At 39.4% G+C, this 25,297-nt stretch overlaps 1 protein-coding gene across 1 annotated transcript; it reads left to right on the top strand.

Annotated features, from left to right (window-relative positions):
• Nucleotides 1-1,576: 1,576 nt before the first annotated feature.
• Nucleotides 1,577-25,268, top strand: LOC124167830 (methyl farnesoate epoxidase-like). Its single transcript, XM_046545869.1, has 10 exons — nt 1,577-1,683; nt 2,767-2,909; nt 6,964-7,203; nt 9,617-9,795; nt 15,013-15,261; nt 15,482-15,596; nt 15,693-15,873; nt 18,501-18,627; nt 22,089-22,230; nt 24,709-25,268. The coding sequence occupies exons 2-10, from the start codon at nt 2,771-2,773 to the stop codon at nt 24,888-24,890; spliced, it is 1,554 nt and encodes a 517-aa protein (XP_046401825.1). The 5' UTR covers nt 1,577-1,683; nt 2,767-2,770; the 3' UTR covers nt 24,891-25,268.
• Nucleotides 25,269-25,297: the final 29 nt, after the last annotated feature.

Genomic DNA, 25,297 nt, shown 5'->3' with positions numbered 1-25,297 from the left:
GGTATCGTTGTCGTTGTTGTTGTTGTTGAAAACGTTGTCGTTTTCGTTGTTGTTGTTGAAAAAGTAGTCGTTGTCGTTGTTGTCTTTGTTAAAAAAGTTGTCGTTGTCGTTGTTGAAAAAGCTGTCGTTGTTGAAAAAGTTGTCGTTTTCGTTGTTGGAAAAGTTGTCGTTGTCGTTGTGGAAAAAGTTGTCGTTGTTAAAAAAGTTGTCGTTGTCGTTCTTGAAAAAATTGGTGTTGTTGTTGTTGAAAAAGTTGTCGTTTTTAATGTTGGAAAAGTTGTCGTTGTTGAAAACGTTGTCGTTTTCGTTGTTGAAAAAGTTGTCGTTGTCGTTGTTGAAAAAGTTGTTTTCGTCGTTGTTGGAAAAATTATCGTTGTCGTTGTTGAAAAAACGTTGTCGTTGTTGAAAAAGTTGTCGTTCTCGTTCTTGAAAAAGTTGTCGTTGTCGTTGTTGAAAAATTTGTCGTTGTTGTTGTTGTTGTTGTTGTTGCAAAAGTTATCGTTGTTGTGTTTAGTGTTGCTGAAAAAGTTGTCATTGTTGTTGTTTTAGAAAAAGTGGTCGTTGTCGTTGTTGTTGAAAAAATGTCGTTGTTGTTGTTGTTGAAAAAGTTGTCGTTTATGATGTTGTTGATGAAAAATTTGTCGTTGTTATTGTTGAAAACGTTGTCGTTGTCGTCGTTGTTGTTGTTGTTGTTGTTGAAAAAGTTGTCGTTTATGATGTTGTTGATGAAAAATTTGTCGTTGTTATTTTTGAAAAAGTTGTCGTTGTCGTTGTTGTTGTTGTTGAAAAATATGTCGTTGTTTTTGTTGTTGAAAAAGTTGTCGTTGTTGTTTTTGTTGAAAAAGTTGTCGTTATTGTCGTTGTTGAAAAAGTTGTCGTTGTCGTTGATGTTGTTGTTGAAAAAGTTGTCGTTGTCGTTGTTTTTTTTGTTGAAAAAGTGTTCGTTGTCATTGTTCTTGTTGTTGAAAAAGTTTTCGTTGTCATTGTTGTTTTATTTGAAAAATTTGTCTTTTTCGTTGTTGTTGTAGAAAAATTTGTCGTTGTCTTTGTTTTTTTTGTTGAAAAAGTTGTCGTTGTCGTTGTTTTGTTGTTGAAAAAGTTGTCGTTGTCGTTGTTGAAAAAGTAATCATTGTCGTTGTTGAAAAAGTTCGTTGTCGTTGTTGAAAATGTTGTTGTTGTCGTTGTTGGAAAAGTTTCGTTGTCGTTGTTGAAAAAGTTGTCGTTTTCGTTGTCGCTGTTGAAAAAGTTGTCGGACATTCACATGCTGCGTACGCGCTTCGTCGACAGGCCGTGAACGGAAATTATCCATGACGAAAAGCGACGGAGCGGCATAGAATCCCCGTAGTCAATGGGTACTATGCACATACGAATTAGATACGGAGGTTTATGTGCCGTCTGGGATGTCTCTTCGCTCACCATATCTAGCTGATTATCATCTTTCTTCCTCCCGCTGTACTTCACCCAGCCTAATCGGCTGAAGTTTTCTTTAGTCCTATCTTTATCTTAAACCAACGCGATGGATGTTTTGATTCTTTTAGATAAGAATTGAAAAGGCGTCTTGATAAGATACCAATAATCTTGGGATGGAAGAGCAACGCAAACTTGTATAAGTTCATCGAGTCGTGTCCACAGTTACGCGCAGCTACCTTATATCATTCGAGTTGAATTGTGCAGAGTTACGAGGTATGTTTTCAATTTCTGTTGTTGGTGACGTCTTTGTCCCTCTAAAAAAAAGTCACGTGATTCAAACTAACGGTTAAATCCTTGTTATCGTGAATTAATGCTGACGCACCCTAGGAAAGCAATTTTTACGCGAACTGTACTACAGTTTCCGTGGAAGTGCTTTGGATTTCCACCTCGCACCTATTAAGCTAAGGTGAGGAAATATGCCTGGTTATCTTCACATTGCATCAAAATGAAATCCGTTCGTTTATATAGAATAGAGAGAAGACAAATTATCTAAATCTATGAACAAACGACCATTAGCATTCTGATGAAAATGTCCCAGAATTCAATGATTCTCCGTCAACACCTTCGAAGTAAAGACTGGCGGGAGACCTTTTGCTTCTTTAGTGACCGAATTAATTATTTTGCGCAAATTTTGGGATGCGAGACCATGTAGTCTATCATGATACAGTTTTTTTTATTGACGCTAAATATTATAAACGAACGTGAGTGCGACACTAGTGGTCCAAAGCCAACTTCTCTCTAATCATCAAGAGGAAGTTTTGATTATAATTATTGGATCAATATTTTACCCTAAAAACGCATCTATTGTTTACATGATCAAAATTTATGACATGAAAAATTTTAAAGAATATTTGGATCAAATCGGAAATAGGCAGTATTCCCGAAATTAAGAAATGCCCCCAGAATAAGAAAAAAATATCCGGATACTTTCTTACAATTTATTGAAAATTTCAGTATTTAAGAAGAAAAAAATGAAGGTGTAATTCCAAGAGAGAATGATCATTGGACACTCACTATCTGATAGAGAGAAATGAGGAGATGAAAACACTCTCAACTTGAACGATTTCCTAATCAGACAACCACTCCCTCAGAAGGGATGGGAGCCTATAAGATTGATACATCAAATAATCACCAGATCTTTATTTTGTCATCGTTTGGTGACCGCACCATTACCTATTAGGACACTCAAACATCAGAAGGTTTTTTTAGTTGACTAAACATAATTGCAGGGAACGTATAGTGAGGGTAATTTTGTTGGATCGATTTCAATTCTCATTTCATTCTATTAAATTCCAGGAAAATGGCGTTTGCGAAACACCGCATCATTGCTTCTGTGGCGGGAATTTTGGCTCCGGACTGGATCGTGCTTATCATTCTTGTCGTAATAGTAGTTTTACCATTTTGGGGAATAATTCCCAAACCCAAGAATTTCCCTCCAGGTATGTTATCCATGGCATGAAAATTAATACGCTCGATGATTTCACCGCGTCTATTTAATTTGTAAGTCTCGAATCCCATAATCATGTACGCAAAAATAACTTATTACTAATAGCATTCTAGAAAGCAGTTAAAATCACTATTTCATAGCATCAAGGCCACAATCCACCTAATTTGTGAGTTAAACCGTAGAAAAAAGGACTTCCTCACGAGAGTGAAAACTACAACGGGCTACGCGAAGCCCGTGCGCAAGTCCGAGCAGGATCTGAGAAGCGAAAATACCAGGGGCGGTCAGATCGGCTGGTCGGTGATCGCCGAGGGCCTAGAGCATAAGGGGGGGCATACAAAGCTCGTATTTATCGTGAAGTGTATACGAATGGTGCGATAAAAAAAATAGATTTAGATTTCTTGAACCAAAGATTTTTTTGCAATCTTAAAATTCTACGTTTTCGTAAATTTGTTTTATTTGCAACATACTCGAATCGAAAGGATAATATACGTATAAATAAATAAAATACATGAGTCAGAAGAGTGGATAACCTGATGCTTTATTAAAAGGGTTATTCGTAATGGTTATTTCAGAGTTTTCTTTTAGATTTCACTGCAGTTTCAAGGAATAAATTTACTAAATAGATATTAGAATCATAATGCAATATTAAATTCATTTAGCTACAAAATTATCTCTTTCAACCGCAATTTCTGATGATATCGATATTTTTATTAACTTTTGTCAAGTTTTTAAAGAGTAAGAATAGCGTCGAAATCCATTCACAGGCATGCATTTTCCTAAAATTTTCCGGGGGAGGACCCTCGAATCCCCTCGTGACAACCCCTATCATGAGTCCCAGCCGAGGTCCCCCAATCACCTCCCCTGGTTGATACGATCGGCATGAGCTCATAGCGTCATTAAGTCAGCCGCGAAAGATCATAAGGCCATCAATTTTGACGACGGATAGGAAATCAAATCTCTCTATTTTTCAAAACACACGACCACAATCGTCAATAATTAGAATTTAGCGAAAGGGCCAATAACTCGAGGTTCGGCAGGAAAAAGTAAAAGCAGAATTAAGAGCCACCTAGGCAATTTCCAGTTCTAATTGTCAAATTTCACGTAGGTAAAGCAGCTCAACTGAACATAGAATAAATCATGTTGACTGGGTTATCAACGCAAAATCTTCAATTCTCCTCCGGAATGTATTTTTTCCAGCAGATATACGTCAATCAGGTCCATACGCTCATGGAACTTCAGTTGTTTCAAAATTTTGGATATTAATTTCCATTCATGGTAGTTTTTCGTATTCCCCTTATTTCAGAGAGTTATGATTCATAAAATTGCTAGTAAAATTATTATAACCTTTAATTTCGCGTTCATAGCATAATTACTAATGGTAATATTGCATAGTTACGCATGATTTATGCCAATTACATCGATTTTAAAAATATTTTTTCAGCTAAAACCAAATTGGCATAAACAAAACCTGAGCCACTTATTGCCTGAACTTATCAGCGAAAGGATATCTTGTTAAGGTACAACGAAATGAAACGCGTGCTTCATCGTGGCTGATCGTGCTTTTTTCACTACTTTTTCTGCGATTCTATCACCATAAAGAGCTGGGTGTTAGATTTTTTGACACATGGCTTATATTAGAATTGCTTTCTTGATATTTTATGCGTCTTTCCTGTACAGTGCTAAATGTTCCCCTAAACATTGACGTCGCATGCAGCCTGTTTCTACTTCATGCTTATTTCTGGGCATTATCTTAGGTGCATGTTGCTCAATCGATATATGCGTTGAGGAGGGACTAGAGAAGCGGTACTTTGTTCAAATTAAGCAGCTGCCCGATTTATCTGATACATTCTACACTTATGAATGAGTGGTCGTTGAAATGAAACAAAGTAGTGTTATTTATTTTATACGAGCTGCTCGTAGTTGTTCTTAATTGTTAGTAAACTATAGCTCTGAAAAAATGAAACAAGCATAAAATATTTTATGCAATATCAAGAGTAAATAGTGGGTAGATAATAATAAATGTTTACAAAAGATACGATAAGATCAAAAGAGAAAGTAAGACTTCTCGTATAAAATGACTTGAGTATCTGAGAGTGCATCTGTTTTGGATCCTCATCAGAAAGGGGCGATCTAAATACTGACAAAAGTACCGCGTTCAGCCGGAAGATTATTGATGTGAAATTTGAAAAGAAAGGCAAGTGTTACGGAGATGCTGAGCATATTGGGCTGGCTGGAGATCATTAGAAAGGAGGAGGGAGCACGCATTAAGTGTATATATGTATAGGGCCAGTGGTGTAGCCAGGAATTTCGCTCAAGGGCGGTCCAAAATCAGAGGGGGAAATTTTTTAAAAATAGGGTGCTAAGTAATGGGCTTTAAACCAATTTTAACACTTTTTTTAATCGAAAAAACTTCATTTGTCAACGAAATATTTTTTTTTATTCATGATGTTTCAATATTTTTTCTTTTATGAAGGAAAATGATTGTGTTTTTATATATTTCGGGGGGAGGAGTCCGGACCCCCAGGACCACCCCCCTGGCTACGCCACTGTGTAGGGCAGTCATTGGTGATACGGAGTTAAGGGTTCTCAAAAACAGGTGAAAAGGACCAAGTTATCTAGCAAGGAAGGCTCACAATTGGAGCATGAAGCCTCCGAGGCAACTCTCAAAAATACTCAAATTTTTCTTTTGTATGGGGATGGAGAGGTTGGTTCCGCGTCCACAAGCATATGGCTTTTTCGTGACCGACGTCTTGTAAATGGACAGTTCGTAACCGCGACAATTGGTAAACAGACAATTCATAACTGACTATTTTGCGTACGCGACAGTTCGTATAAAAACGTTACGTAACCGGAAGTGATGACATCAACTCAGAGAGAGTATGAGAAATATTAATATCTATCAGGTCTGCAACAGTAGTTTGAAATTGTGATTTTCATAATGTTTACCATCTTCTGAACACGTCTTCGATAGTATTTCAACTTTATCCTTTTCTGAAACGTCTGTTTATGATATTTTGGTCCGCTCCGTTTACAAGATGTCGGTCACGAAATAGCAGTTAACGTATCGACGTGATTCCGGAATGATCGCCAGAGAAAATATTGTTGCCCCCCCTCCTCAATAAATACTCTTGATACTTATGAAGAGGTTAAAAAATTGAATTGCCTTGCGTTTTTTCTACATTGCGTATTTTTGCTTTTTTCATTTTATATTTTGTATTTCGGTATTAATATATTTTTGTGCTTCATGTCACCGCCCGAAAAAATTATCGACTTTTAACATTTGCTGTAATGATAACAGTAATAAAGATAATAGGAGCTCATGAATGACTCAATGGTGAGGAATATAGTAAAAAAGCGATTTCAAATGCTCAAACAATTAAATATCTTCACGTAAATATGAGCCAGCGATTTGTAACCCGTTCAAACGGATCTATTCCAATATACCGGGGAGAAATCTTCAATTGGGATCTCTTCTTTTGATCGAATGTTTGTTGAATGAATTTTTGGAATTGGAATCTATTTTACAATCCGTAATTTGTTTCAAAAAAGTAATAATAAGTCGTTGCCAATAATTATCTCACGTTGCAAGTAATGTTAACCTACACCCTTTTTTTCCTATCCTTAAAAGTCATTGCCACATTTTTTTCTTTTGATTTGCCCTACACACTTACTTTACGCTTCTATTTTGTACAGTGTCTTTGGACAAATATTTTTTTAAATTATTATTATCGTCCTTTCTATTAAATTTTCTTCGGTTTTCACCAGGTTGTTTTGATGTAAATATGTAGCACGGGTTCTCACCAAGGTAACTCTTTACTGCTCTATTATGTTGAGAAATTTTCTCGTGTTATGGCAACTTGAAATTATTACAGCCTTTTGCAGTTTGATGAATGTATTTTGATGAAGGTTATTTTGAAACTATTTTGCATTTATATTATTATCATTATTATTATTATTATTACTATAGCTATAATATTATTATTATTATAATTATTCCATAGAGCTTTGAAACCACTAATGAATAATATGTTTCATCTTGCATGTAGGTCCTCCAAAATGGCCCATCATCGGAAACATGTTTCAAATGAAGACCGACGGATACACTCACAGAAAAATGTCCAAATGGCACAAGAAGTATGGCGAGGTTGTCGGCTTTTTTGTCGGCGAGCACCCGGTCGTGCTTATTTCAGGTGTCTCGGCTATTAAGGAGGGGCTGGGCAGGGAGGACCTCAGTGGAAGGCTGGGGAATAAAGTATTACAAATTATGAATAACGGTAAAAGGCTGGGTATGTACCTACTTTTAACATTTTAAGTTGGCAAGGAGTTCTAAGTATTTATATTTTTTAAACTTACCATCCACTCTGGCACGTAGTCAAGGGAAGCTATGGAGCCATATGGAGGCTAAAGCTCCCCTCCCCGCCGCGCCGTCCCAAATTTTCCCCTTGTACTCACAACCCATGATACATCTGTTGAGGAGACCACTAGTGCAGGAGGATCTATCTTCCATTTTTCGATATAGTAATACATGTCTGCCAATAGCGTACAGTGAATTAACTTTCAGCATTATGCAAACGAAATATATAGCTGACTAAATTAAAAGTCCGATTTTCTGATGCGTGCAAATTGTAAACAAAATATCAGTGTAGACATATTGTTATTAATTATATTTTGTTTTCAATGCCCCCGAAGCAAATTTCTGGCCACGTGCCTGCATCTACGGCCACCCATGAACAAAATACTAAAAGCTAAGTGTGAAACTGCACGCTTGACATGTATGAAAATTGGTTCAATGCTGCTACAGTATTTTTTATGCCCACAATTGTTATCAACTGGGAAAGAGGTGGCACACTAGATGGAGGAATGGGCTACTGATGTAAGAGTCCACTGTTCAAATCCCTTCACCCCGAAACCAAAGCCCTCGAAGAGCGAGGCGGCCCATTGAAAGGAAACGACCTCCATTCACTGGCAGTGTAAGATCACTCGCCTGTTACCAAGTATGGGGTGAGCTCTACCATCACCATTTCACCCTTTGAGTGCCGGGAAGCGCTATCGCGCTCCTCCTGCAGTGTCACTCTTAGATGCTGATAGGTCACTAATCATTCAATAGTCAATATTAATTTTATTTTAACATTAACTATATTCTTTAAATTATAGAAACTAACTCGTATTACCAAAAATCCATCAAATAAAACATTGAAAAGGTGAAACCGTACATAACAAAGATTTCCTACAGTTTTTGAATATATACCTTCAGTTGTTTTTGAGACCTAATTTTTTCCCAACCTACTGCAAAATCAGCAAAGATGCCTCGGCACTTTTAGCATCTAGTACCTAGAAAATCGGTTGGCATTCAAAGGGTTAAACCAACCTTCGCGTTGAATCACTGAAAGAGTGATGACTCGCATCGATCTAAATATTTACCAATTACTCACAAATTTATTGGCAGACTATATATAGTTTTAGGAGCCCCCCTCCAATGTCAAGGGCACAAAGTGTGCCATTGACGACTTCACTGGCTCCGTTGTAGACAGAGTTATTATATAGTTGTTTCAAGCTTAATCTGGTAGAATTCTAACACATTAGTAAATTAAAATTTACCGGAAAATTTCCACAATTTACTTTATTTTAAGTCCAAAAATGTATCTTTTCACTCTCCTCCCAGAGTTTTCTAATTTTTTTCCCCACAAGGATTCCATAGTGAAATGTTAAATTTAAGAAAAAGTTCCAGGAACGTATACTTTACTTGAAGTTCATTCATACAAATCGCACAAAAAGCAATCACCGAACAAATACATTTTAGCGCGAAATTAATAATCTTGGTAACTCATTTCTAGCACCCACAACAGCATAAAATAGATTGTAAAGAGCATTATTTATGCTTTGATTTACCTCAGGATATCAATCTCATAGAGCAAATAGACGTCGACTGGACTCGCTGTGGGCGTGATTCCTTATTATTCCGGAATTTATGCGATTTATTCAATACTGCGCAAAGAGGCCAATTCAATACTGCGCAAATGCCAAAATTGTAATAGCGAACATTCCCGTTTCCCAATTTTTCGTATACAGAGTAATAAGGGCAAAATAAACATCATGACTAAAAGCATATTCAACTTATACATATTACGAAATTCATTTCTGCCATGACCAAACAACTATGATGATGTGCCACTAACTGGTAAAATGATTCGTGCCGCAATAATGAGTACGATTTATGCTCCCTTCAATCGCGCGCGCGAATGATTGACGAATATGGTTATCATGTTTCTCTACCACCACGATAAAACACAAGAAGAAAAACTGAAGTTGGGAAAAAAGCATATCGAGGCAAAAACTGCTATATTAAAACGACAAAAATTCAAGATATAGATTTCGCACGTTTCTCAGACATCAAAGTTAGCCGAGCGTCATATGCTTATAAACACGAGATCTTAATGTTGTGCATAAATAATGGCGATGACCACTAATTATGGCGATAACCACCATAATTATTATCGTATAATTATGCCCATCCTCTTCCATCCATTTACATATGAGGGTGAGTGACACCGATGGGAAACAGAATGATTATAGAAAAATAATTTCCGGCCTATGAAAATTTCTGAATCAGATTAAATACATATTACTTAAGTTTAACACTCTAGTAGGGTACGATGCACCGTAATCATAACACATACCCTTCATTAAAAACCATTCCAGGCATAGTCAACACTGAAGGAGACGTATGGAAAGAACAACGGACATTCGTACACCATCATCTACGACAGCCTAACATTGGAAAGTGCTCTCAAGAAACAATAATTCATAACGAAGTGAAAGCAATTTTAGATGACATCGAAAAAATGTCAGGAGGATCAGCTACAGGTTACTATCAGCCAGTAAGTAAAATAAGTACATATGGATAAGTATGAGAGCTGAAATAAATATGTGGAGTTAAAGTTAAAAATCCGCGGTCCCTTATAGCGGACGACAATAGGGTAGTTTCCTTCATCAAAGAAAACGATAGGCATTGATTGCGATTCGTTACCCACCATTCGTGTATTCATAATACACAAATTATTTGGTTTTTGAAATACAGGTTTAGACGAATGGCAAGGGTCAAATTTTATCCTCATTTGAAAAAGGCCAGATTGGCGCCCATGCGATTCCACTCCACGTGACGTCACAGGGACCTAGTTTCTACACGAGAGGATAGGAGTTATACATCGTCTGAGGTTACCAATGCATGCATGAGGCACAGAGCTCAGGGAAACATGTCTTAATAATCACCTATTAAAACTGGCTAAGGTCGGAAAGTTTTCTTCGTTTGATAAGGTATTAATAAACCTTTTTTAAGCCAAGCGCTACCATTCAGCAAGGTACTCAGCTATCCGCTAGCATCCTGCGTCCTATCAGCGCTCAGAGTCTCGATCAAGGTCACTTCACAAGGAGAGAGGGGAAACCAGAAATGCGTCGCACGGACTTTCCTACTTACGCGTCGCGTTTTTGCGCGCTTGAACTTTTTCACTTTTCATTTAATCGCGAAAAATAGATATCGTCATTTAAAAATCTAAAAGCGCGAAATACGTACTCCAGGAGTAATAATCTTTCGATTTAGGCAATAAAAAAATAATAGGAAACCACCCTATTGAATGCGACATTCTTAGCCATAAAGCCCATAGGGTAAAGATACATTCGGGTGAGGAAAAAAATTATCAACCAAATTTTATACTAGTTACTGAATAACTGACGGAATGGTTTATGGTAGTACCACGCATCACATTGGGACAGGTCCCTTGAGTTTTCCACCATAAATCTTTTTATGACTAACTTCGTAAGGTTGTCAAGACCAGGGGCGCAGCTAGGATTCAAGGCTGGGGGGGGGGGGGGGTTAGGTGCAACTAATACCGGGGTGTGTGGGAGTATGGAATACCCACCAGGATAAGCGGTAGGTGCGAGATTAATAAATTGCTTCGAAATTTTAAGATAAATGGTTCAAAATGGTGAGTTTTACGACTTTCTGGGGGATATTTGATTAATCCTTACCCTATTCTATTAGTAATATCAATACAATGAAGTAAAATGGATTAAACTTGAAATTTCTCCGAGCTCTGGCTCTGGTGGGGGTTTTATCCCCCAAACCACCCCCCTCGCTGCGCCACTGGTCAAGACGACGCCAACAGCAAATATGAGGGATTCTTCGATAGAGAGTCGATTCTTCAGCAGGAAAAACTGAAATGGGTAATTTATTACCCGGTCGCGATGTCTCTTATCGAAGAGCGCAATATTTATGGATTTAGAAAACAAACAAATTAAGTGCACGAGGCTTCCTCACGAAATCTTTCAAATGTTAACGAAGCTAATCGAATAATTGGATAAGAAATATACCGTGCTTTCCCGGAGAATTGACTGCTTGAAGAGTTCTCGGGATCGCCTTCGGGTCAGGACAGTACTGGATACAGAAAAAACTCTAAGGGAGGGGAGGGCGCAAAAGATATCTTGAGTTGCCTTTACATTTATCCCGATAAAAAATAATCAAGTCTTAACCAGAGTTTAAGAAAATTTTAATTAAATTTATTACACACACATACAATGTAATACCATCTTATGATATAAAAAAGTTATAATTGTGGTTCTGCAATGTTTTTGCAATACGGGTGGGCCCGCAAGGGGGGGCGCGCGCCCCCCATCTGTATCCGCCACTGGGTCAGGAAATCCATTATTGCTGACGTTTCGATGTCCGACTCGGCAGGCGACTAGTTCTCAGACTCAGGAGTCACCAGATCATCTCACCACCTCACACTGGTGATTCTCCTGACCACCAGAGTGACTGTATATTAGCAAGGAAAAATTCTCACTCGACACTTAGAACCTCTGAGGACGATGGCCGAGTCGGACATCGAAGAGTCGGCAGTAATGCGGTTCACGACCCAGTGGCGATCCCGAGAACTATTCACGTCGATGAACTGGTTGACTACCTCGTCTTTTTCACCCTTTTCCGTTTTTTAAGCCTAATGTTTTAATGCCCCATTCACACTACTCTCTTTTGCGCTGGTTAAGCCCTACCAAGGTTTCAACACGAGGTGTGAACGCAAGTTACCGAAGTCAGTGGTTGGGAATATGACCACCGTTTCGCGGCATAGTTGGCGGTAGTTTATGCGTGTGCGAACGCAATTTGGTTAAAAGTTGGTTAGAAAAAGAAGAAGGCGAAGCAGCGCCATGGTGGGAGAAGAAGAAAGAAAACAGAAAGTAAAGCATTCTAATATGAGACGGACCGGACCATCTTATTGAATTAATTTAGATGAAACTGCTCTAACTTCATTCCTTAATTTGTTGAATATTAATAAATTTTAAACTTGATGTAAGATATGTGATATACTAAAGTAATACGGACATATTGAATAATACCTATAAATGTTTTGCTAGAAATAATGCAAAATGTGCGAAACTACCTTATCTAAATCCTATGGTCACAATAGTTCAAATGTTTTGGTAAGAGTTCTTTGTCCTAGTTTAAAAAAGATTCCTTATGCTTATCCAGGAACTACATTTCCTCCCTTACCAATATAAAATATCAGGTTAACTGCTATTGAGATAACTCTAGAAAATAAAGTTAGAAACGTCGGGTGAAATTAAACAGCACAAAAAAATTACCACGTTCTCTCTCTCATTTCATGAGATTAATTTCTACAATATTGAAGTCACATTTCCGCAAGTTAATTCGTCGACTATTGAATTGAAGTAAAAGAAAGTTTTAATTTGTGGTATAGCATCAGCTGGATTCATGTCCTTTGTCACATTCAGAAAAACATAATTACCAGGACTGCGATGCAGTGACAAGTGTATCTCAATCTCAAATCACCACAAGGGTGCCTCGATTGAGGCTTAAGGCTCAAGATTAGGTCCTCTTTTCATCACCTACATCAATGATGTGTCAACACAATCAAATCAAGGACAAAAAGTAGTAAATGTTATTTATACCAACCAAATTATTACTAAACGTCACTTTCAGTTTCATTCGGTTTCAATAGAGCAGTAGAACAATGCAAACCACGTTATCGATGAAATAATTAGTCATTCCTAAGCAGCACTTACTATACGTTGAAAACCATTGTGATTAACAAAAGAACTTTTTCCTGCACATCCGCTATTTCCTTCTAACAGGTTATTTGCTCTTATCAATTCATTTTTCTCTTTGACTTACTTAACCATTCACCAGATGCCGTCAGTGTCTAAACATGATATGTGTGAACGCACGCTGGTTCTAACATCATCTTTACGCTGGTTGAGAATGATGGTAGTGTGAACGGGGCATAGGACTTCTACCTTCCACCAATTTGACCTTCATCGTTTTATAGTAGTATATCTTTATCAGACCATCACGTCTAATTGTGTGGCAAATTAAATCGATCCATCTTCTTCTGAAAGTTTCCCATCTCTTTTTTTTCTCAGGAATTAATCAGCACTCACTAGATTTATCCGTTCGATATTCATCGTTGTTCTACCTCGTAAAACACCGTTAGATTTAGCCCATTTCAACCTTTTGAAATGGTGGCATTTTCGATCAGCATCAGCCTCGTTCTATTGCGAACACAGCAGTGCGCCTGACTATATTCAGGACCCTTAGCCACAGGTTAGGTCACCATGACTAACCGGTAGAAATCTCATCTTTTAAAAGTCTTTGTATCACATTAGGGCATTTTCTCACTATCATATCATATGTTATTACAGAAAGATCTTTTTCTGTCATTCCGCATATGCTCCGTTAATACTGCACCCACAGTGACAAATGAAGTGTCATTTTAAATGCTGAATCACCGGCTTCTGACGAAAAATACAATCTCAACCTCAAAGATCACAATTTACCCATTAATTTGACTTGAAAAGTTTCGATTTTTTGTGTCGATTACTTGTTCGAGGTTCAAAACGTTTTGTAAATTGGGGGCCATTAATCAGTAATAGACGTCATGATTGTTCCTCCCGGTACTAAACTCTCTTGTCTATATTGTATTCACATGTTTTGTATATTTTAGCTGGGAAACAAGTATAAATAAAGTACTCCATAATGCACCTTATTATATATAGTCTGTATACCATAGGGTGGCGCACGGGCCCGCTGGCTACCTGAGCCAGTCCCGTAGAGTTCTGATGGTCGGTCCTTTCCTCCGACCGACTCAGGTAGCTGGCGGGTCCTTGCGAATCTGCGACCGCCGGGGAAGGGAGGGGAAGGATTGACCATAAAAACTGTATGGAACCGACTCAGGTAGCTGGCGCATCAACCCGCCACCTACCTGTGTCGGTCCGCGAGCGCCGGGGGGAGGAAATGGCCGACCATAAAAACAATGGGACCGACTCAGGTAGCTGGTAGGCCCGTGCGCCATCCTACGGTATACAGACTATAATTACCCAATAACACCGTTACTTTAAAATACTAATTCACTGATAGCGTGAAAGTGCGAAAATTTCGCACGGGTTGCCAAGTAAGAAATATTGCTTCGATAGTTAAATGTTATACCATTTTTCTGAACTGAAGGCGTGCTCGCAACCCACCCACTCTTCTAGCCAATCACAGAAGAGCGACAGGAGAAAGTGTGGAAGAGCCCGCAGTCTCTCTCCGAACTCCGAGCAGTGCACTTCGCTCTCCAGCTAGCAGTGTTGCCAAGCCGAATCTTTGGAGATCGCACAACACTCGTTCTGCCACCCCGAAAGTACGGTTATTCCCAAGGATGGCAACGCCGGTCGGCCGGATCGAGGGGAACGGAAAGGTGGAAGGGGCAGTGCTTCTCATTGGCTAGTTTCTATTTTCCACCCAGCCGCCGTCAGTTCGGGAAAATTGTATAATCATTCATGCTGTCTAAGCAAATTTTTTCCAGCTATCGTATTAGATGTAACTTATTATTGTTTATGATTCCGCATACATTAATGCTTTAAGACGTAGGTTTCGATGTGGCACGTCATCCTCTGGTCAGGTTGATCTGGACACGTCGAAACCTAGGTCGTAGAGCATCAACATATGTGGAATCATAAAGTTTTTTGCATTTCATTATGTCAAGACGATTCCATGACGCTCAGCCTGAAACAACTAATGATTATTGTTCATTCTATTCTTTCCTGAGGTTTACTTCCATGACATTTTCGAGGGTTCAATGATAAACATTTTATGGAATGTTTTATCGGGCGGACGATATGAACGCGATGACCCAGCATTCAAGCTTCTCATAAACAGTGTCAACAACTTCTTCCGAGCGAATGAGCGGACGCATCGACTGATTGTATTATTTCCTGGACTGGCGCAATGGCATCCTTTTGCAGCAGTGAAATATGAAATACGAAGCCTATGCGAAACTTTGTTCTCGCTAGTCGAGGTATGGTATGAAAAATGTAATTTATTATTGTTATTTAATATTAATTCGACCAAATATGTCTCCCGCTCCTGTACAGAAAACTATTAGCTAAATTACTACAAAGAGGAATATCATTGTGAAATGAATCATGAACTGTCAAAACTAAACTGCCCGTCAGACATAAAATAAAATTAATATTATCCTTTACTTCGTTAAAACAGCCATCAACTTCCGTTTACAGGCCATGATTTACAAGCATAAAAAAACAATTAAACATGACGACTTAAGGGATTTCACCGACATTTATTTGAAAGAGATAATGGAAAAGCAGCGGTCACCAGGGACTTCATTCAATGGTTGGTTGCTCCAAGAGAGAAAGATACAATTGATCGACTCACTTAATCAGCAAACAAATACGTTGACCAACTGACCTCCACGCTTTTATTTTCAAGACCAACAGATGACGGAAATATGCGCAGAGGTGTTGATTGGCGGGGCAGACACAACCTTCGCAACTCTGACCTACGCCATACTATTCATGGTGCTGTTTCCCGATGTCCAAAGGAAGGTTCAGGAGGAGTTGGATTCTAAGGTCGGAAAGGAGAGATTGCCTTCCCTTAAGGACAAAGAAAGGTATGTATCACGAACGTATGAGCAAACGTATTCCATGCAAATATAAAAGGATCACCCCCTTCAGGAAACCTACAACCTGGTCTGGAACATGGATGAACTGATGATTTATTTCGAACTTTGTTTAGAGAAAAAATGGGATTGATCGTGAATATGCCTACTCCGGGATCCGGGACAACTAACGATAAGAACACGGCTCGGCGATTTTTTGACAATCATACTCTCTCTTCTGAAATGACATATATTTACCTCTCTGGCATGAATCTCGCGGAATTCTAACATACTTATAAATAAAAAGTTACTGGCAATTTCCAACAAATATTTTAATCTCACGGCTGGTTTAAATGCATTTTTTATTGTCTGCAAGCACCTAAATAGATGCACCAGTGGCGCAGCGAGGGGGGGGGGAATTGGGGGATAAACCCCCCCTAGAGCTCAGAGAAATTTTTATGTTTAATCCATGTTACTCAATTGGATTGATATTACTAATAGAATAGTGTAAGGATTAATAAAATATCCCTCAGAAAGCCGTAAAACTCACCACTGTGAACCATTTATCTTAAAATTCCGCAATTTATTAATTTCGCACCTACCGCTTATCCTGATGGGTATACCATACCCCCACACACCCTGGTATTATACCATTTTTCCGAACTGACGGCGGCTGGGTGGAAAATAGAAACTAGCTAATGAGAAACGCTGCCCCTTCCACCTCTCCGTTCCCCTCCATCCCCTTCCCATTTCCCCTCCGCTCCCCTCCATCCGGCCGACCGGCGTTGCCAGCCTTGGGAATAACGGTACTTTCGGGGGCGGCAGAACAAGCGCTGTACGATCTCATAAGATTCGGCTTGGCAACACTGCTAGCTGGAGAGCGATGTGCACTTCACGGAGGTCGGAGAGAGACTGCGGGTTCTTCCACACTTTCTCCTGTCGCTCTTCTGTGATTGGCTAGAAGAGTGGGTGGGTTTCGAGCACGCTCAAGGTCAGCCGCCGTCATTTCAGAAAAATGGTATAGTTGCACCTAAACCTCCTCTAGCCTTAACCCTTTCACTGCTGAAACCTTCTCCAAAAACCTTCTCCTCACATGTGGCAAAAAGGTTAAAATGCGTTTCGTTGGGCAATGGAGCAGGTACTTCCAGGATGGGCGTGGTACACCCTCGTAGGGTCGCAAATACGGGACCCTTTCCTCGACGAGCTCACTCTCGCTGGCCCGTCTCTTGGACCCTCCGAGCGGGGGACTTCCCTCCCGAAAAGTGACCGCTGTGACTGCAATTTGAAAATCAACCAATAAATCCGATCATCAAAAAATGATTGTTTACATCGCACTCCTGCCAATCAAGCACGTCTTTGAACCGTGTTTCTGCGACGAAAAAAAAAAACGATTTTATTAACTTTGCTAAAAACGTGGCTGCGGACCACCGGAAATTGGCCATTTTTGCAAAGTTAACAAAATCGTTATTCCTCATCGCAGTAAAAGCGGTTCAAAGACGTACTTCATTGCCTTATTGGCAGGAGTGCAGTGCAAACAATACTTTTTTGATGATCGATCGCATTGATTGATACATTTTCAAAATGCAGTCAGACCGGTCACTTATGAGGAGTGAGGCCCTCCGCTCGGAGGTTCAAAGAGAGGGGCCAGCGAGAGTGAGCTCGTCGAGGTAAGGGTCCCGGATTAGGGGCCCTTCGAAGTGCTTCGGCGAAAGTGCATGGCAGGGAGGAAGAAAAAGTACCTAAGGATGACGCCGCTGCGTCGAAACTAGTCGTACCACGAAAATAAATTGGTGGATTAATACAAAGTTTGTTTACTTTCATTGCTAAAATGAACTTACACAGAGTTGAGCCTGTGACTATAGAGATTATAAGAAAAAGTACGTTCACAGCAGCCTGCCGTGCGAACATACCAGGAACGATCACAGCAGTGAAAGGGTTAATTCCTAGCTGCGCCCCTGAGATGAACAACGGTTTTGTAACAGTAAATTTTAACATATCCCTTTCATGACGACTTGAGCAGCAGAAAATTTTTATAGTTAACTTTATTTTCAGCGGATAAAATCTGCTGCAACACAGAAGCGTAGGTTTAAAATAGTCGAACAACGAGAAAATTATGAATAGTACACACCATTTTCAAATTTTTACACAATCAAATATCTTGATACCTTTATTTAAAAAAAAAGAAAATTTTGCTCAAAGATTCATAAAAATCTTTGAGAAAAACCAACAGGAATAGAACGTACATTATAAGTTTGTAAGAAAAAAGAAACCTATTCCAAAAACGTTTTCTTTTTTAAAGGAAATTTTATAAAATAAATGAAATGACAAATTAATGATGATAAAAAATTGCCCTGGACCATGATAAAAATTTGCCATGGACCGGGAATGGAACCACGAACCTTTGGCTTCGGTAAACTGTTTATTATAATTATAGATCTTGGTTAGCGTAGTGATCAGCGCAGTAGCCCGGAAAATCAAAGGTATGTGGTTCGATCCGCCGTCCATGGGAATTTTTTCTCATAGCAATTCATGTGCAATTTCACTGCCGTCCACGCGGCAGGTTCGAAATATATCACAAAAGAAATTAATCTATGTTTTTTTCTTTCTGAAAAGTGTTCGTTCATGTATCTAAACTTCAGGCTCCCCTACACCGAAGCGACCGTGCAAGAGGTGCTCCGACTCAGCTCGATAGCAGCGTTGTGCGTTCCTCACGCTCCATTAACTACAGAGCAAGCGGTGAACTTCCGAGGATACACCATCCCAAAGGTAAGATCCTGAAACCTGAGAAGCATGAATATCCATAGGCGGATCTAGGGGGGCACGAAGGCACGTTATTCAGCCCCCCTCCCCAGACCCTTAAAATGTATGCAAGATTTTTAATACGGTCCCGTTATCATTGCGTTCGTTTTGTAATACGGGGTACCTCTGTGCCCCCCCAGAACAAAATCCTGGATACGGCCTTACTTGTGCCCCCCCCCCCCCCCCAGAAAGAAATCCTGGATCCGCCCCTGTGAATATCCGTGACACGAGGTGAACATAAAGGTGCGTTTACACTGTGTAACAAGCTACATATAACATTTTTTTTACTTAAAAGTTACAAATCCGTGTAACATGTAGCATTGTGTTATAAAACAAAATATCGTGTTATGCAACAACTTTTTGGTTTCCCGGTTCGTGTGGGAAACCAAAAACTCGTCTTTTAACTCAAATTTTTGTTTTATAACATAACGTTACGTGTACTATGCTACACGGATTTGTAACTTTTTCGTAAAAAATGTTATATGTAACTTGTTTATATAACATGTTACTCAGTGTAAACGCACCTTAAGGGAGGAACCCCGGGGAGCCCGGCACCTCTTTTTCCCCCTGGAAATGGAAAACATTGGTTAATTTGGATAAATATAAACATATTGCACGTGAGAAAATGGTGATACAAAGTAAATACCGGTGGTCTCGGGCTTGTACTAGTATTGCCGGCCAGGGCGTGTAGCTAGAGGCGATTTGTCCATGCCCGGGTATCTTGAATTCGGTTAGTAATTTTGAAATTCATAAATAAACCATTGACGGTTGGTGTTAATCATTCACTTGGTTCAACCTTTTTAAAACAATAGTATTTTAAGAATCGAACAACTAATTAATTGCTTTCTGAATTTAGTCACCAAAAACTAATGTAAAGTATCCATTGTGATTACTTATAACCTATAATTATTGGTATTGCCCCTCCCCCCCCAAAATATTACCTATGTTCGCCACTGCCCCGAGCTAAGGGAAAACATCTCGAGTCTAATCGAAATACTCTCCGAATTTAATTTTAATCAGAAAAGCATCTCCTAATCAACCACACTATCAATTCAATCACGAATATTACCATGATGGATTCTCCAATCGGCCACTTAAATGTGTTGCCACCCTTCTTAATGCGCTGCGCATAAGTGTCAATGCGCTTCTCAATGGATTAAAAAAGTCACCACTCGCGTCGCTGACAGGCAGAGCGATCCGAATTACACGGATAAATAAGCTGTAACTGGGGCCGTTAATCTAAGTTCATATTCGAGTAGTATGACCTACAAAATTCAAAACTTTTCTATGATATTACTCGCGATTGTAATAACAAAATTTCGAATATTTAGAATAATTGGATCGCTCCGCGTTCATGACTGTGCTGCGGCTATTTTCGAAAACAATTTTAACTCTCGCAAATTGGCCCAAAAAAATCCAGCACGAATGGACAGACTGGTGTCTCCTCATTCTAACGAAATGATCGTCGGATTATTCAAAGTATAGAATTATCTTCCAATTTCGTTGGCACATTAAATTATGGTTTCACTAGTAGTGGGCCCCGTCGTCTCAATGGCGGCGCGGGTTTTTCGCTATCCCCTACCTTCCATCCCTATCATCTCCCTGAAGGCGTCGTGACATCGACATCGTCAGGCTGTCATCGTGGCGGTGCCTCCTATTCTTTTTCCTTCCTCAGCCCTTCCCCTCCCGAGGTGCAAGGGTGAAATGCAAACGCTTACAGATACAGACCCTGCCCTCGAGAGCCCGCCCTGAGCACTCATTCCACCTGGTGCCTTTTCTATGGGTGCTTTCCAATCACGTATCTGCGCTGATCTGTTTGAAACTGTTTAGCTCAGAGCGTGTTCCAATCGCACCTGTGACGTCATCTGCGCTAAACAGATGGGAACACATCCTGCACCGTTGTTCGTCTGCGCTAGCAGACAAAACTAATGATGGCGGGAAAATATATTGCTGACGGAAAATGAATTCCACCATCACAAAGATAAGTATGATGATCATTTGAGAATAATAAACTATAATTTGATCTGTATATGTCTTACATAAGTTTAATTAAGCTCGTAATTTGGGAAATATAATATTATCTTCGTCAAACGTAATGATTGATATAACATGAGCAAAGGACGATAGCAAGAGGAGGCTAGTCGATTTTCTAGAGAAATTGTCCTTATCAAAAAAATTAGAAATGGAGAATGTAAGCTATTAAACTAATATGTTATATTGCTTAGATTCTAAGCAGATTTATTTCATTAGCTTACATGGATAGCGGACGTATTATATACCAAATTTCCTTTAACGTTCATGTGGCGTTAATTCTATTCCATTAATTGTAATTCAGTACCGCAAAATAACTATAGAATCGGCAGATTTATAATGCAGTGTTAACATTTTTTACGGCTTTACCTGCGTGATATGGATTATTAATTATTATTGTATGTGTATCTCAATCCAGAAATGCGAAATGAAGTATAACTGGTATAACTGCCGGCACAGTAGCGGTTCGGGAGAGGTAATTATTAAGTAGCGATAGTTCCATAGTATTTTATTTCAATTGATACTTACTAGTGCTTATATAAATACAAAATGATATAGACGAACATTTATCATCCTTCTTGATTGATCATGTGGCGAAGGTCAGTTCAAAAGCTACAGGTCATTTGAACATTCAACTTTTGCCGCCGATCGGTCCACCATTTGTAAACACATCAGCGCAGATGCGTTCCAATCGTCTGTTTCTTTGTGCGCTAATGTGTTTCAATCTGTTGCGATGTGAGCTAATCTGCGCAAGGTGATTGGAAAGCACCCTATGTTATTTCATCTTTGCGGGTGAGCTGGTGTGGCTAAAGCAAGTGGGGGTGAGGGGAGGGAAAGTTTATCGACAAGCGCCTTTCCCTTGGCCAATCGGCAGGCAGTAGGCGTGGCCTAAGTCAGTCGCTCTCAGATCTCCGTCGAGTTAACATCGTGAATCTGCTCGTGGAGCAGTGTTGCCAAACCTCTCATTGTATGTCGGTGCCTCAATCAGCATGGTAGATGACAATGCTCTGGGCTTCTGTGAAACGATTATCCTCAATACCTTCCAAATGAGTCGGTGTATTGTCTCGGCGCCAACGTTTTCAGCGACAAAGTAGGGCGGCTATGTACATTTGGCAACGTTAAGTTCGCTCCTCCTGTTTTCTCTCGGTACTACCACTACCCCATTAGCGAAGCCTGCCGAGATAGTCCGGGCTCTCACGAAAGCTCACCCTAAAATATAAAGTGAATACATTATAATCCCCTCGAATACAATGATGTCATCTCAACATATGCAAAGGCTGTTTTCTATTTCTAGTTTTGTCCTTTCGTAATTTTTTTTCGTAGCGAATATTATTCGTAAATTGTTAACGTACTGCCTCAAAGAAAAAAGTTCAGCTGCAATTTTATTCCATCGACAGGGTACCAGAGTGCACTTCAACTTTTATGATCTACATCACGACCCCAGGCTCTGGGACGAGCCCGACGTCTTGAGACCGGAGAGACATTTGGACGAAAATGGGCGTTTTTTCCACCATACCATAATGTTTCCCTTCAGTGGAGGTAACACAAATAATCTTTTATACAAATTTAAGTATACCGGGACTAGCCACGGTGATAACTTTACGGGAGTCACCCGCAATGCACAAATTGTGCGAAAAATCCACAGAGAAATCCCGGTCAAGGCGAATGATTTTTTCTCTGTGGATTTTTCGCACAATCTTTTATACAATTATAAGCTTTTATTTATAAAAATAAATCACTATAAATACAATTCCATGAGAGATTAAGTTCAAATTTCAATCACTTTCCAGCCACTGACCTCTACTATTGTGGTCGCTTTACTCACCAACTAAGCCGAGTGTGTTCATTGTTGGGTGTGGAGCGTAAATACAGCCTAATACCAGAGGTGTCATGGTGCTGGAACGCCGTTCCGGCACTGGTTCGAAAAGACATTACAGTGAAATAAAACTTTTATAAATTTTAGCACCTCGAAATTTATAAAAAAATTTAAATAAGAGATTTATAAAAGAGATAATAAGAGATTTATTTCAAAATTTATAAAAGAATTTGGTGACGAATATAAATATATATATATTTACATTCGTTACCAAAACAATTTTTTTCGATATGTTTATTCTGTTTGCTGAAAAAATTGGTGGTTGGGTGAATCATTGTACAGCTTGAAAACTATGAATATACGACAAGACCACTTTTCGCCGGCCACCGTCCACGGCACGGCGCCTTACTATCAAATAACCATAGGTCATAGGTAATAGTACTGTGTTTTTTATTTAACCATGAATAACCATAGGTCTCTACAGTGCTATAGTTGGAAAAAAATTAGGCAGTACTCACCAAAAATTCCAACAGCTGAACATGTATTATACATCCGGCCGCGAAGGTATTTTAAACGGTACGCTTATAACAAGTTTGGATTTTAGGGGGTATGCCGTACCGGCCCAACTACAGCACTGAGTCTCCATGGATGCCTTCAGACGGGTTGAATCGCGCCTTAACGACACGGCGCGGCGGGACGCCGATGCCGCCGTGGTCGTCACGGCGCCCATTTCAATCCGGACCTGCATTGCACTGCCTACGGCGTGAAAAACTCACAAGTGATCAGGGGCGGATCCAGGATTTTTTTCTGGGAGGGGCACAAGCAAGGCCGTATCTAGGATTTTGTTCTGGGTGGGGCACAAGGATACCTCGTAATACAAAACGAATGCAATGATAATGGGACCGTATTAAATATCATGCATATTTTTGAGGGTCTGGGGGGGGGGGGGCACGTGCCCCCCCTGGATCCTCCTATGCAAGTGATACATTGAAATTCAAACTTCAGACTTCAGACGAGAGGACTGTCTGGATTTCACGGCATTGTGCCGAGAACGGCGGCAGGCGGAAAGTCGTCTCATCTGAAAGCAGCCTAAAAAACTCCCCCACCTCACTTCGTCCGAACGCGGCCACTTGTCCCGTTGTGGTTCACTGTCTGTCTGTTTACCGAATAGGTCCGCAGTAGTCATTGTCAACTGTGACATTGTACTTGACTCCCGGACAGGGGCGCCGACTTATAAAAAATATTGGGGGGCCCATATCGTAGGTCTTGCCCCAGGAAGAGGTTAAATTGAAAGTGTGTCGCAGCACCGAAACACTATCATGATTCACAACACTTGATTCAGTTAACCTGCTTAACCTTATAATTATTTGTTTCAACACTCATTGTTGAATTTATTTTACAAGGTAACTATAGTCAAGCATGGGAAATAAAAATCACCAATATATTTTTGTGATTTCACAAGGCATAATATAACTTAATTATTTTCTTGAATTATTGAGGGGGCTCCGCCCCCCCAAACGAATCTTTGAGGGGGCTCGGGCCCCCTCAGGCCCCATGGAGTCTGCACCACTGCTCTCGGATTATTTACAGTTTTTGTATATTGTACTTGAACAAATCACGGTAATTCGTGTTATATCATATTTATTTAAAATAGTTATTTTCGGCCTATGAGTTAACGAGTGTAGTAGAATAAGAGTGATAAGTGTAGTGGAAAATACCGCAATGGAATCTCAAAGTAAGAATAAAAAAACTATTACTTATGTCATTTTTCAAAGTAGGAAAAAAAAGAACCCACTTCTTCTGTTTTTCCTTCATCAACAGCCGCAGGTGAGGATAGTAAAGATAATTTTACAGATCAAAGTAATTCAATTGAATGTTACCCTAAGCCAGATGAGTCTGATAGACCTATGGTATCTGATTTGAAGTGGCCATCTGTTTGGAACCAAGAAATGTGGGAGTGAAAAAAAGAAGCATTCCCTTGGGTTGATTGTAAGGAAGGAAAACTTGGCTAATATCAAAATAATATTTTACAAAAAAAATAATATAAAAAAATATCTAATTGTAAGTAATAAAGTTAAGAGTAGCAAATGGTGTAAAAACTTAGTAATTTCTACGAAAATTTGAGATTGTATACTTCAAATAACCCTCATTTTAGAGAATGATAGTTCTCATAATTATTATTTTACCGTTTCCCTTCATAGGTGTACGAACCTGTCCAGGACAAGAACTAGCACGGAACAGCATTTTCCTGATTTTAGCATCCATACTCAAAAGATACACCTTGAGGATTCCTTTTGGAAAACCAATGCCACCAGTGGATCCCAAGCCAAGTGTTGTGCTGTGTCCAAAAAGATTTGAAGTGAAAGTACAATCAAGGTTTTAAGCAGCCACTCAGCCATGAATGGCATGAAGTGTAATATCTTTGGTTAACAAAAACCACTATAGTGTCTCTATGAAATGGACGGAATGAGTTGAATAACATTTCAAAGACTTTGAAATTTGGAACTCAGAGGCTTTATTTATAATCATTTGGTATTCTCTGTGCAACATGGATAGGGAATATAATCCACATCGCTGGCGTTGGTTTGCAAGACTTGAAATGGCATCTTGAGAACAGCTTTCAGATGTTTGTTCTTTTCTCTAATAATTGAAGAACAGGCAGTTGACATGGAGGAAGTTCAAATTAACAACTAAGAACAAACATCAACACATTCTAGTGCTGAATTGAGGTGTAATTGTTATAAATATAAATTGAAGAATCTGTATGAGTAACTAATTACAGAGATCCAT

The sequence above is a fragment of the Ischnura elegans genome, chromosome 1 (assembly GCF_921293095.1).
Source record: "Ischnura elegans chromosome 1, ioIscEleg1.1, whole genome shotgun sequence".
Taxonomy (NCBI): domain Eukaryota; kingdom Metazoa; phylum Arthropoda; class Insecta; order Odonata; family Coenagrionidae; genus Ischnura; species Ischnura elegans.
This window is presented reverse-complemented; position numbering and strand designations above follow the sequence as displayed.